General features: G+C 43.0%; 2 protein-coding genes across 2 annotated transcripts; both read right to left on the minus strand.

Annotated features, from left to right (window-relative positions):
* Positions 1 to 2,166: 2,166 nt before the first annotated feature.
* On the minus strand, positions 2,167 to 3,518 carry LOC109432574 (uncharacterized). The gene is made up of 2 exons (XM_019708918.3): positions 2,377 to 3,518; positions 2,167 to 2,302 (listed from the first exon to the last, which is right to left on the minus strand). The coding sequence occupies exons 1-2, from the start codon at positions 3,511 to 3,513 to the stop codon at positions 2,294 to 2,296; spliced, it is 1,146 nt and encodes a 381-aa protein (XP_019564463.3). The 5' UTR covers positions 3,514 to 3,518; the 3' UTR covers positions 2,167 to 2,293.
* Positions 3,519 to 7,079: 3,561 nt separating this feature from the next.
* On the minus strand, positions 7,080 to 8,742 carry LOC115267680 (uncharacterized). The gene is made up of 2 exons (XM_029874837.2): positions 7,290 to 8,742; positions 7,080 to 7,215 (listed from the first exon to the last, which is right to left on the minus strand). Exons 1-2 carry the CDS (start codon positions 8,424 to 8,426, stop codon positions 7,207 to 7,209), a joined length of 1,146 nt encoding a protein of 381 aa, XP_029730697.2. The 5' UTR covers positions 8,427 to 8,742; the 3' UTR covers positions 7,080 to 7,206.
* Between the last annotated feature and the right edge of the window lie 5,196 nt (positions 8,743 to 13,938).

The raw sequence follows: 13,938 nt of genomic DNA on the forward strand, positions 1-13,938 counted from the left end.
ATGTAGAGTTTTACGATTGTTGGTTGACGAAACAGAGTACATTATACACCGGATACAATTTTGAATAAATTTTTCAACTTTCTCCTTCATTTTTGGGAACCAATACTGCATTTTTATTTGCTCGATGCATTTGGTGACGCCCATATGACCAATCTTCTCATGAGCAAAACGAATGACATTAGTTTCCATTTCCCTGGGAACGTAAAGTAAAAGCTTATCGTCACCTGCGGATCGATACACCAAACCATCTTCCAACACGTAACCATCAACAGGCCCATTTTCCAATTTTTCCCTGAGAGCAGAAACATCACTGTCACGATTCTGTGTTATTTGAAGCTGAAACATTATGTCCTCGGGATCAATAACAGAAACAACTTGACCGGAATCCTCAGCCGAATGAACAGAAACGGAAGGAAGACGACTTAAGGCATCAACGTGGCTCATCAACTTACCACTCCTGTGTTGAATTGTATAATGATAATTTTCCAACTCCATCACCCAACGAGCTACCCTTCGGTTTACATTGGCTCGATTCAATGTCATCGTTACAGAATTACAATCCGTCACGATTCGAAACTGAATTCCCTCCAAATAGATCCGGAACTTGCGGAGTGAGTAAATGATGGCCAACGTTTCCAGTTCAAAACTGTGATAACGAGACTCCGCAGGACTTGTTCGTTGAGAAAAATAAGCAACAGGATGAAATCTTCCGTCATCCTGCTTTTGCAGCAGTATGCCACCGAACCCGTCAACGCTGGCGTCGCAATGTAACTCCGTTTCTCTATCAGGACTATACAACGACAACACAGGGGAGGATATCAAGCTGTTTCGTAACGTATTGAAAGCTTTGACACAATCATCATCAAAATCGAATTTCGCCTCGGGCCTTGTTAATGTTCTCAACGGTTTGGAGATAGCCGAGAAGAAAGGGACAAACCGACGAAAATACGAGAACAGACCAAGAGCTTTCGATAACTGTTTTGCGTCCTTCGGAAGCGCCATTGATCTGATTGCCTCCAAGTGTGACCCGTTTGGACGAATTCCTTTTCCACTGACAGTAAATCCCAATAGATCTATCGTGGTGTAACCAAATAAACACTTCTTAAACTTAATTTCCAACCGGAACTCGGCCAGCCTCCTCAAAACACGCCGTAGCAAATCCAGATGTTCTTCAATTGTGTAACTAGCCAAAGTTACATCGTCCAAATACACCACTACCGACCCTTCCTTGATGAATGGTTCAAGAACACGATTGATGAAACGCTGGAATACCGCAGGGGCATTCCGTAGACCAAAAGGCATTTTCTGGTATTCGTACTGACCGCCTGGAGTAACAAAGGAAGTGTATGGAATGGAGTCAGCAGCCATATTCACTTGGTGGAATCCGTTCCTCAAATCCAGCACAGTAAAGTACTGTTTGCCCTCGAGACGCTCCAAGCAATCATCAATCAACGGAATGGGGTAACTGTCCCGTACAGTAATTTTATTCAAGGCTCGGTAGTCGACGCACAATCGTTTCTCACCAGACTTTTTTGTTCGTAGTACAATAGGAAAAGAGTACGGAGAATTACTAGGACGGATAATACCTTCGGCGAGCAGTGTATCTACAATGTTGTCCACCTCCTTCCTGTCGGAATATGACAATCGTCGCGGAGCGAAACTTATCGGAATGTCTGATGTCAGTTTCAAGTTCATCTCGTATTCATGCTTCCGAGTTGGGATGTTAGAACTGTCCAAATAATCCTGCTCAATAACTTTTCTGAACTTTTCCCTGATGTCCGAACTCAATTCACTGTTTATGTTAAATGATCCAGAAGAATTGTCAGTCATGTCAATAGAGAAAACGTCAGGAACGGGAACATCGTTTGTCACAGACTCACACGTAGCAAAAAGATGTCGACACTTAGAACACCGTAGGGAAGTCTCGGAATCGGAATAAACTTCGGAATTTTCTTCAAAGAGATTGTACATGCAATGCAACGCTTCACCGGAAATGTTCAATTCATTTTTGTCATGTAATTCAACTTTTGGTTTGACAAAATTATTGGCAAATGAATGATCATATAACGTAATTCCAAAGTTTTTAAGAAAATCTCGACCCAATAGCATAGGATGGCAAATGAAGTGGTCTGGTACAGCGTACATTTTAATAGTTTTGGTCCGATTGCGAAAGGTTATGCTGACAGGGATTACTCCGTATGTGCATAATGGGAATCCTCCTACACCTTTGTAACCGGAACGTTTTTTCTCTGTAGGAATAGAGTGAATTGGGACTGCCGATCTCTGTATTAAATTAATCGGACTGCCCGTGTCAAACAGCGAGATTAATGTTTTGTCAAGTTGCATTTCTGAATCTGACGGAAATGTGACACCTACCTTGTTAACCTCTGGAATAGTTCCACCGCTTGCATCCGACAATTCGTCATCCATTCTTGCGGATCCGCGACGGAAGTCGTCCACCAAAGCAATCTGTTGACGATGAGCAGGAGCCGGTTTTGGACACTCCTTCAGCTTGTGCTGGGTTGAACCGCATCGGAAGCAGGATCCAATCTCCCGTTTCGGCTCTGGGCAAGCAGATGAAAAATGTCCTACGCCGGAGCAGTTGAAACAGCGAACATCCGAGGTCGAAGATTTTGATGCGGTTTTAGCGGTGGTTTTCACTCTGATCTGCGTGGAAGATGGAGCGGAATACATGTCCCTCAACTGCGAATATCGATGAGCCAGTTGCTTCAGTTGTGCGATGGTTGTCGCCGGGTAGAGCACTGCAATGTTCGCAGATCGATCACGAAAGCCGTCAACAATAAGTTGCACCGTCTGTTTCTCATCGATGTTCGCTCGAGATGCAATTTCCTGCATTTTCAAAATGTATCCCATTACGGTTGTCTTTGCAGCGCTGAATGTCGTCTTCTTCATCGTGTCGATAATTTCCGATACGGAATGAACGTGGCTGAAGTTTTCCAGAAAGCTGTCCTTGAATTCCTGATACGTTTTTGATCGGTCGACTCTGAGGAACAATTCGCCTTCGTATCCGGGTTCCATCAATCGCCGGACGCACATCAGTCGGAAATCGTCATCACCATGAACGGAATCGCACGCCTGCTCGAAGTCATCAATCCACTTCTCAGCATCGTACGATTCGCCACCTCGGAAACACGGAACGGAATACTTGATGTCGCGGAAGTCTGGTGGCTTGATTGGGGCTGCATTCACTACGTTCAACTGGGCTTCAATCGCTGCTATTTCACGCCGGAGGTCGGCAACAAATTTCCGCTTCTGTAGGATCCGAATCTCAGCATTCAGCTCCCGTTCTTCCTCGTTCTCCGCTTCGTCCTCATCATCTTGATCGCCGCCATCTTGTGGATCGTTCGCAGCCGCATTGTTCCTTTGTTCTCTCAGCATCTCTTGTTCGAACAGGATTCGCAAGTGCCGAACCGTAACAGAAGGCGGAAACTCAATATGGCGATCCTGGAGCCACGCAATAAGTTCGGCTTTGCTCAACCGCTGTGCATCCATATTATTTCGAGCGATTTTGATTTCGGCTTCTTCTGGCAACGGCAAAGGCAATCCCACTTCTGAAGATATAACCGCCACAGGTGCTCCTTCTCGGGATTCGGAATAACTTAACGCGATTTAAATAAGTTTTCAACTTTATTCGCCGGCTGCTCAATACAAACTGGTTGAGATTTTTCTCTTCATCCTTCTAGAACCTTTCCCCGCAATCACACTGTTCCACTCACTCTAAAATCGCACATTCGTTTAACGGTAACTCTCACACTCACACACTCGCTCATTCAGAAACGTCTTTAGACCAGTACATTGTGGCCAGAGTATTACAACTCGGCCATCCTGACATCTGATCGTCTCGATCAGGAAATAATGTTAGAGGAGTGGCGGTCAAACACCCGTGACCGACTCGGGGTTAGTGGGATACAATATTAGGGAAAGGGAAATAGGGGAGGAAGTCTACAGATATAGTAGGTGTGACAAAACCGTCAGAGTTCGTTTTCATGCAACTTTAAGTCTGAATCTTCGCAGGAGTCTCGCCAATCGGCCCAACGTTTCAATCGAGATGCTTCAATAATGCCATCGTATGGTATTTGCGAAATCTGTGCATTTTCTATGTCCCTGACGACATATCTGTCATTTGGAAGCACTTTGTGAATTCGATAAGGCCCTTTGTACTTTGGGATGAATTTTTTATTCGTCCCTGCCGTTGTATCAACATTCCGAATCACTACAAAATCGCCTACAGTATAATTGATGGCTGGTTTATGTCTTTTCTGGAAGTAGTTCAAATTTTTCTCCTGTGAATTTTGAATATTTGTTGCTGCTCCCTCTCTTACTGTATCCAAGTTTCTACATGCGTCATCGTCTTGTCTATCTTCCAGGAACTCAGTCAGCCGGTCAATCTCTCGACCTCGCTGATTCACCCCAAAAAGAAGCATGGAAGGAGTCTGGCGTGTAACCGAATGAACGGAATTATTCAAAGCATACTCAACCTTTACTAACATCTTCGACCAGTCGGAATGTTGGATTGGTTCAGACACCTTCCCGAGCATAGACTTGATAATCCTATTCACCCTTTCGACTTGGCCATTCGCTTGTGCCGACGCAGTGCCTACTTTTACATGCTCAATGTTGTGATCCAGCAAGAAAGCACCAAACTCGAGAGAAGTGAAACATGTTCCTCTGTCGCTAATCACACGCCGCGGCCGACTGTAATGCTCGAAATATTTCTCAAGGCACGCACAGACCTCTTTGGTGCTAGTGGAGTTAACAGCATACAATTTCACGAATTTAGTAAAACCATCCACGACAGCAAGTATGTACTTTCGCTTCGAGATTATTGACGGCAGAGGACCAAAGTGATCAATGTGGATGGTGTCGAAAGGCAAAGGTTTTTTCGGAATATTATGTAGAGTTTTACGATTGTTGGTTGACGAAACAGAGTACATTATACACCGGATACAATTTTGAATAAATTTTTCAACTTTCTCCTTCATTTTTGGGAACCAATACTGCATTTTTATTTGCTCGATGCATTTGGTGACGCCCATATGACCAATCTTCTCATGAGCAAAACGAATGACATTAGTTTCCATTTCCCTGGGAACGTAAAGTAAAAGCTTATCGTCACCTGCGGATCGATACACCAAACCATCTTCCAACACGTAACCATCAACAGGCCCATTTTCCAATTTTTCCCTGAGAGCAGAAACATCACTGTCACGATTCTGTGTTATTTGAAGCTGAAACATTATGTCCTCGGGATCAATAACAGAAACAACTTGACCGGAATCCTCAGCCGAATGAACAGAAACGGAAGGAAGACGACTTAAGGCATCAACGTGGCTCATCAACTTACCACTCCTGTGTTGAATTGTATAATGATAATTTTCCAACTCCATCACCCAACGAGCTACCCTTCGGTTTACATTGGCTCGATTCAATGTCATCGTTACAGAATTACAATCCGTCACGATTCGAAACTGAATTCCCTCCAAATAGATCCGGAACTTGCGGAGTGAGTAAATGATGGCCAACGTTTCCAGTTCAAAACTGTGATAACGAGACTCCGCAGGACTTGTTCGTTGAGAAAAATAAGCAACAGGATGAAATCTTCCGTCATCCTGCTTTTGCAGCAGTATGCCACCGAACCCGTCAACGCTGGCGTCGCAATGTAACTCCGTTTCTCTATCAGGACTATACAACGACAACACAGGGGAGGATATCAAGCTGTTTCGTAACGTATTGAAAGCTTTGACACAATCATCATCAAAATCGAATTTCGCCTCGGGCCTTGTTAATGTTCTCAACGGTTTGGAGATAGCCGAGAAGAAAGGGACAAACCGACGAAAATACGAGAACAGACCAAGAGCTTTCGATAACTGTTTTGCGTCCTTCGGAAGCGCCATTGATCTGATTGCCTCCAAGTGTGACCCGTTTGGACGAATTCCTTTTCCACTGACAGTAAATCCCAATAGATCTATCGTGGTGTAACCAAATAAACACTTCTTAAACTTAATTTCCAACCGGAACTCGGCCAGCCTCCTCAAAACACGCCGTAGCAAATCCAGATGTTCTTCAATTGTGTAACTAGCCAAAGTTACATCGTCCAAATACACCACTACCGACCCTTCCTTGATGAATGGTTCAAGAACACGATTGATGAAACGCTGGAATACCGCAGGGGCATTCCGTAGACCAAAAGGCATTTTCTGGTATTCGTACTGACCGCCTGGAGTAACAAAGGAAGTGTATGGAATGGAGTCAGCAGCCATATTCACTTGGTGGAATCCGTTCCTCAAATCCAGCACAGTAAAGTACTGTTTGCCCTCGAGACGCTCCAAGCAATCATCAATCAACGGAATGGGGTAACTGTCCCGTACAGTAATTTTATTCAAGGCTCGGTAGTCGACGCACAATCGTTTCTCACCAGACTTTTTTGTTCGTAGTACAATAGGAAAAGAGTACGGAGAATTACTAGGACGGATAATACCTTCGGCGAGCAGTGTATCTACAATGTTGTCCACCTCCTTCCTGTCGGAATATGACAATCGTCGCGGAGCGAAACTTATCGGAATGTCTGATGTCAGTTTCAAGTTCATCTCGTATTCATGCTTCCGAGTTGGGATGTTAGAACTGTCCAAATAATCCTGCTCAATAACTTTTCTGAACTTTTCCCTGATGTCCGAACTCAATTCACTGTTTATGTTAAATGATCCAGAAGAATTGTCAGTCATGTCAATAGAGAAAACGTCAGGAACGGGAACATCGTTTGTCACAGACTCACACGTAGCAAAAAGATGTCGACACTTAGAACACCGTAGGGAAGTCTCGGAATCGGAATAAACTTCGGAATTTTCTTCAAAGAGATTGTACATGCAATGCAACGCTTCACCGGAAATGTTCAATTCATTTTTGTCATGTAATTCAACTTTTGGTTTGACAAAATTATTGGCAAATGAATGATCATATAACGTAATTCCAAAGTTTTTAAGAAAATCTCGACCCAATAGCATAGGATGGCAAATGAAGTGGTCTGGTACAGCGTACATTTTAATAGTTTTGGTCCGATTGCGAAAGGTTATGCTGACAGGGATTACTCCGTATGTGCATAATGGGAATCCTCCTACACCTTTGTAACCGGAACGTTTTTTCTCTGTAGGAATAGAGTGAATTGGGACTGCCGATCTCTGTATTAAATTAATCGGACTGCCCGTGTCAAACAGCGAGATTAATGTTTTGTCAAGTTGCATTTCTGAATCTGACGGAAATGTGACACCTACCTTGTTAACCTCTGGAATAGTTCCACCGCTTGCATCCGACAATTCGTCATCCATTCGTGCGGATCCGCGACGGAAGTCGTCCACCAAAGCAATCTGTTGACGATGAGCAGGAGCCGGTTTTGGACACTCCTTCAGCTTGTGCTGGGTTGAACCGCATCGGAAGCAGGATCCAATCTCCCGTTTCGGCTCTGGGCAAGCAGATGAAAAATGTCCTACGCCGGAGCAGTTGAAACAGCGAACATCCGAGGTCGAAGATTTTGATGCGGTTTTAGCGGTGGTTTTCACTCTGATCTGCGTGGAAGATGGAGCGGAATACATGTCCCTCAACTGCGAATATCGATGAGCCAGTTGCTTCAGTTGTGCGATGGTTGTCGCCGGGTAGAGCACTGCAATGTTCGCAGATCGATCACGAAAGCCGTCAACAATAAGTTGCACCGTCTGTTTCTCATCGATGTTCGCTCGAGATGCAATTTCCTGCATTTTCAAAATGTATCCCATTACGGTTGTCTTTGCAGCGCTGAATGTCGTCTTCTTCATCGTGTCGATAATTTCCGATACGGAATGAACGTGGCTGAAGTTTTCCAGAAAGCTGTCCTTGAATTCCTGATACGTTTTTGATCGGTCGACTCTGAGGAACAATTCGCCTTCGTATCCGGGTTCCATCAATCGCCGGACGCACATCAGTCGGAAATCGTCATCACCATGAACGGAATCGCACGCCTGCTCGAAGTCATCAATCCACTTCTCAGCATCGTACGATTCGCCACCTCGGAAACACGGAACGGAATACTTGATGTCGCGGAAGTCTGGTGGCTTGATTGGGGCTGCATTCACTACGTTCAACTGGGCTTCAATCGCTGCTATTTCACGCCGGAGGTCGGCAACAAATTTCCGCTTCTGTAGGATCCGAATCTCAGCATTCAGCTCCCGTTCTTCCTCGTTCTCCGCTTCGTCCTCATCATCTTGATCGCCGCCATCTTGTGGATCGTTCGCAGCCGCATTGTTCCTTTGTTCTCTCAGCATCTCTTGTTCGAACAGGATTCGCAAGTGCCGAACCGTAACAGAAGGCGGAAACTCAATATGGCGATCCTGGAGCCACGCAATAAGTTCGGCTTTGCTCAACCGCTGTGCATCCATATTATTTCGAGCGATTTTGATTTCGGCTTCTTCTGGCAACGGCAAAGGCAATCCCACTTCTGAAGATATAACCGCCACAGGTGCTCCTTCTCGGGATTCGGAATAACTTAACGCGATTTAAATAAGTTTTCAACTTTATTCGCCGGCTGCTCAATACAAACTGGTTGAGATTTTTCTCTTCATCCTTCTAGAACCTTTCCCCGCAATCACACTGTTCCACTCACTCTAAAATCGCACATTCGTTTAACGGTAACTCTCACACTCACACACTCGCTCATTCAGAAACGTCTTTAGACCAGTACATTGTGGCCAGAGTATTACAGAAACAAATGCATAACCACTTTGATTCAAATTCATTACTATTTTTAAATCAAAGCAAATCAATATTTGATTCTAATACCAAGCGACTTTGATTCTAAAATAAATGTATTAGAAACAAAGTCGTTGTGTTTTTGATTAAAAAAAAGTAACTACTTTGAAATAAATATAGCATTTTGCACAAGTATATCCGCCGGCATTTTGTTTTTGTTGAAAAAATAAAAGACTCGCCGGACGAAATTGTTGAAATAGAGGACGTAGTAAGAACACTGAAAACATTCAATTTGTTTTAAGCGTTTGGTTTGTCGGATGACACAGTGACTGCCTTCTTTGGTAAGTACAATGAAGTGAAACTTATAGTTTATTTCTAAAATTCATATTTCTCCTTCTAAATACCGGCTACACAGCTAACCTGTTCAGCATAATCGAGCACAAAGATCTCGAGGAACTTAATCTGTAACTGTTTCTAGCGGATACGAAGAAAGTGCATGTTGCCGTAATGGAGAAAAGACTGGTAAACATCTACTGTTCTTAAAATTATGTTTACTAAGGAAACAATTTCTGATTGACAGATTCATCCTCCGCTATTCCACCGAACCTTCGCTGAATCTGCGTCTGCAACTACGCTGCCTCCACCTCCACCAGCTGTTGCTGATGCAGCAACTGCACAACAACTTACTTGCTACGAACAGCAAAAGACATGTCGATGTTCGAAAAATATAAAACTGCAACATTCTGAAAACTATTGTTAAGATTATATATTAAGCTCAATCTAGTAAAGATAATTCCCCAAAAGTCCATTATTATCTACTTTGATTGAATACGATCTTATAACTAATGGGAGCATTTTGATCACATGCCCTCAGTATTTATTAGATCGCAATCAATCAAAGTAGATAATCCATTAAGAATATTTTTTATTTGTCTGTCTGAAATATATTAGTATCTATTATTTTTAAAACAAAAATAATATGTATTTGATTCAAAAATATGTGTTTTTTGAATCAAAAATAAATATTTTTGAAATAAAGTAGTAACATATTTGTTTCAATGAAATTGAATATTAGAATCAAATATTTTTTCACTTTGAATTTACATTCAGGCTTATGACAGCTAGACTTAAAAACAACAAAATAAATGCTTTGAAGCAAATACTTGATGTTGTTGATTCAATAAAAATCGCACTTTGGCCGTGGATCAATGGTATTTTATTTTTGTTTCAAAGTCGTTTATTTTAGAATTTAATATATATTTTTCTGCGTGTGGCCATGCGTAGCACACATAGCCTACCTTATCGTTACGCTTGGAGCAGCTGAATGATGGAGTCGCAAATCGATCACGATACGAGATGGAAACTTTTTTGAACAACAAAGACAAGTAGACAAATGGACAGCCCAGAACTTGAAATGCATATTCCAGACTAGGAAATACCCATCAGGTCTCCCTAGTTTTCTTTTCTCTCGCTTTGAAACCGAGATGAACCATCCCAGCCTCGGACTGAATGAAAGTCTCATAAAGACATTAAAAAAATCGATCACGTTCTGATTGATGGACGGCACGTCAAGCACTAACATCAACTCTGACGACTACCTGGCAGTGCTCAAACTGTGTCCAAAGCTCTCCGTCATCAACAATGTACGGTACCGGCGATCGCCTCGATGCAACCTACAACGATTGCAGAATAATAGGTTTGGGAGACCACGACAACAGAGGAAACGACTACGGACTACGCTAATACAGCAGAGGACGGAAATAAAACAACTCTCATGCTGAGGGAAGTTAAGAAGGCAATTCACCAATACAAATCCAAAAAGCAGCAGAACTCATCAAGATGGGCCCAGAAAAGTTGGCCACCTGTCTGCACTGTTTGGTAGTCAGGATCTGGGAAACCGAACAACTACCGGAGGAGTGGAAGGAATGAGTTCGTGGGTAGTTATCGTACCGGCTTCATCGACGGCCGGTCAACAACGGACGCGATCCTCATCAAGCACAAATCCTCCAGAAATACCGTGAATATCAGGTCTCAATGCATCACTTGTGCATCGATTTCAAGGCGGCAAACAATAGTATACAATAGCTCTCTGCGGTCGAGCTATGGAAAATCGTGTACGAGAACGACTTTCCTGGGAAGCTGACTAGACTGATCAAAACAAAGATGGACGGTGCTCAAAACTGCGTAAGGGTTTCGGATGAACTATCATCATTCGAATCTCGCCGGAGACTTCGACAAGGTGACGGACTCTCATGCTTATTTTTCAACATCGCTCTGGAAGGTGTGATGCGACGAGCCGGGCTCAACAGCCGGGGTACGATTTTCACAAAATCCGGTCAATTTGTGTGCTTTGCGGACAACATGGACGTTATCGCCAGAACATTTGGAACGGTGACAGAGCTTTCACCCGCCTGAAACGCGAAGCAACAAAGGTCGGACAAGTGGTGAATGCCTCAAAAACAAAGTACAACCTGGTAGGCGAAACCGAATACGACCGGATCCGTCTGCCTAGTAATGTTACGATAGACGGGCATACCGAGGAGTTGGAGAAATGCGTCTACTTCGGATCCTTACTGACAACCATGTGAGTCGCGAAATTTGAAGGCGCATCATCAGTGAAAGTCGGGCCTACTACGGGCTTCAGGAGAAGCTGCTGTCTAAAAAGATTCACCCACGCACCAAATGCACCATGTCCTCCTCTCCTCTTCTTGGCGTAACGTCCTCACTGGGACAAAGCCTGCTTCACAGCTTAGTGTTCAATGAGCACTTCCACAGTTTTTAACTGAGAGCTTCCTCTGCCAATGACCATTTTGCATGTGTATATCGTGTGGCAGGCACGAAGATACTCTATGCCCAAGGAAGTCAAGGAAATTTCCTTTACGAAAAGATCCTGGACCGACCGGGAATCGAACCCGTCACCCTCAGCATGGTCATGCTGAATACCCGTGCGTTTACCGCCTCGGCTATATGGGCCCGCCATGTACAAAACGCTAATAAGATCGGTGATCCTCTACGGACACGAGACATGGACCATGCTCGAAAACGACCTGCAAGCAGTCGCAGTCTTCGAGCGATGCGTGCTAAGAACGGCGGTGTGCAGGAGAACGGTGTGTGTGCGGAGAAGGATGAACCACGAGCTCGCTGCACTTTACGGCGAACTCAGCATCTAGAAGGTGACCAAAGCCGGAAGAATACGGTGAGCAGAGCATGTTGGAAGAATGTCGCATAACAACCCTGAAAAGCTGGTGTTTGCTACTGATCCGGTTGGCACAAGAAGGCGACCACTCTTTATCCCTACTGGTAACAGATAATGACATGATCTCGAAAATTTTTGTTGCAGACAAAATGGAAGCTGAATTTGTTGCGTAGTTTTCAGCCCGTGAATAATCAGATATTACTAACCCAAAGTCAAAACAATTTGATGATAGATCCTCAGCAGAGTTGCAGTGTTTACCGACTCGAAGTTACCGTTCCAAAACCCAATACAAGGCCTTAAAATCTCTAAACTCGTGGTGTACGATGTTTATCGTATTCTTTTCAAGTTGTGACAAACTTATGTCGCATTGTGGAGCGGACCTGGTGTGATGGTTAGAACACTTGACTATCACGCCGAGGACCTGGGATCGAATCCCACTCCCGACAAACTCACAAAAATGTGAGTTCTTCCTTCGGAAGGGAAGTAAAGCGTGGGTCCCGAGATGAACTAGCCTAGGGCTAAAAATCTCGTTAATACAGATAAAAAAAAAAATGTCGCGTTGTGTGGATTGTCGCAACAAGTATAGGTTGCGACATTGTCATTATTGTTGGTTGGCGATGGTTGAATTTTGATTCAGTGAAATATAGTCAATCCTATGAAATCTACCAATATGTCAAATGAAAGTTTTCACTCTATATTTTGTAGGAAAAATGCAGAATTCATGCTAATACTTGATTTTTGCATTGAAATTGGCACTGGTCAAAACAGATGCATTGCCGCAGTTTTGGCCATATTTTGGACTTTTGTTTCTATTTTGGCCAATCACGTGTAGGGTAGAAGTTTCAGTTTTGGCTAGCCCGGAGTTTTGGCCATAGTGCGGTATTCAACCTGTTACGATTTAAATCGGCATAAATTTATTTTTCACTAGTAGATTCTAATATAATATGAAGATTACAGCTGTGAAAACCATACATTTTGATTAAAAACTGGAAGAAAAAATAATTTTCCTTAAAAAATCGGCTCACATATATTTATTTTGGCCAGGGTGCTTCTAATTTGGCCACTCCCATAAGAAATACACGTAATTGGCCAAAATAGAAAATAAAGCTGAGAATATGGCCTAAACTGTGGCAATGCTTCTATTTTGGCCAGTGTCACTTTTAATACAAAAATCAAGTATTAGCTTGATTTCTGCATTTTTCTAATGAAGTATAGATCGAAACCTTTCATTTGACACATTGATAGTTTTCATTGGATTATTGGTTATTTTTATAAAAATGATTTCCCTTAGACTGGCCAAAACCGGTGCCCGCACCCTATTACTTATGGGAGTGGCAAATTAGAAGCACCCTGTCCAAAATAGATATATGAGAGCTGATTTTTAAGGAAAATTATTTTCTTCCAGCTTTTATTCAAAATGTATGGTTTTCACAGATGTAATCATCATATTATATATTATAGGATCTACTAGTAAAAAATAAACTTATGCAACAGGTAGATTACCGCACTATGACTAAAACTCCGGACTGCCCAAAACTGAAACTTCTACCCTACTATTGTTGATTATGTCTTGTCTTAAATGTGATGTTGAGCAAATAAATGTTTGTATCACAGACAAACAGACGTAACTCTTTGAGGAAATTCATCAAACAATTTTAACCGGTGTCTTTTTCATAAGCACACTGCCACCTGTTGGTAGAACCGCGCGAGACACTGTCGGCCATGATAGATTTCGATTTGACGTTTGTCTATCACGCACACTACTACACGAATCGCCTGTAATTTTCATTTGCATCATTCAGCAACGTGTACACTGGCTAACGTCAAAGCGATCGAACATTAGCACCTCTGATGGAAGAATCGCGTAAATCAAATGGAATTTGAATTGATCGTTTCATGCATGTGCCAAGCCGTTTTGAAGAGTGTTACGTCTGTTTGTCTGTGGAAGAATCGCGTAAATCAAATGGAATTTGAATTGATCGTTTCATGCATGTGCCAAGCCGTTT

Source organism: Aedes albopictus, chromosome 3, assembly GCF_035046485.1.
Source record: "Aedes albopictus strain Foshan chromosome 3, AalbF5, whole genome shotgun sequence".
In the NCBI taxonomy this organism is placed as follows: Eukaryota; Metazoa; Arthropoda; class Insecta; order Diptera; family Culicidae; genus Aedes; species Aedes albopictus.

Coding starts and splice junctions, on each gene's coding strand:
- LOC109432574 (XM_019708918.3), bottom strand. CDS start 3,513: ATGGATGCACAGCGGTTGAGCAAAGCCGAACTTATTGCGTGGCTCCAG.
- LOC115267680 (XM_029874837.2), bottom strand. CDS start 8,426: ATGGATGCACAGCGGTTGAGCAAAGCCGAACTTATTGCGTGGCTCCAG.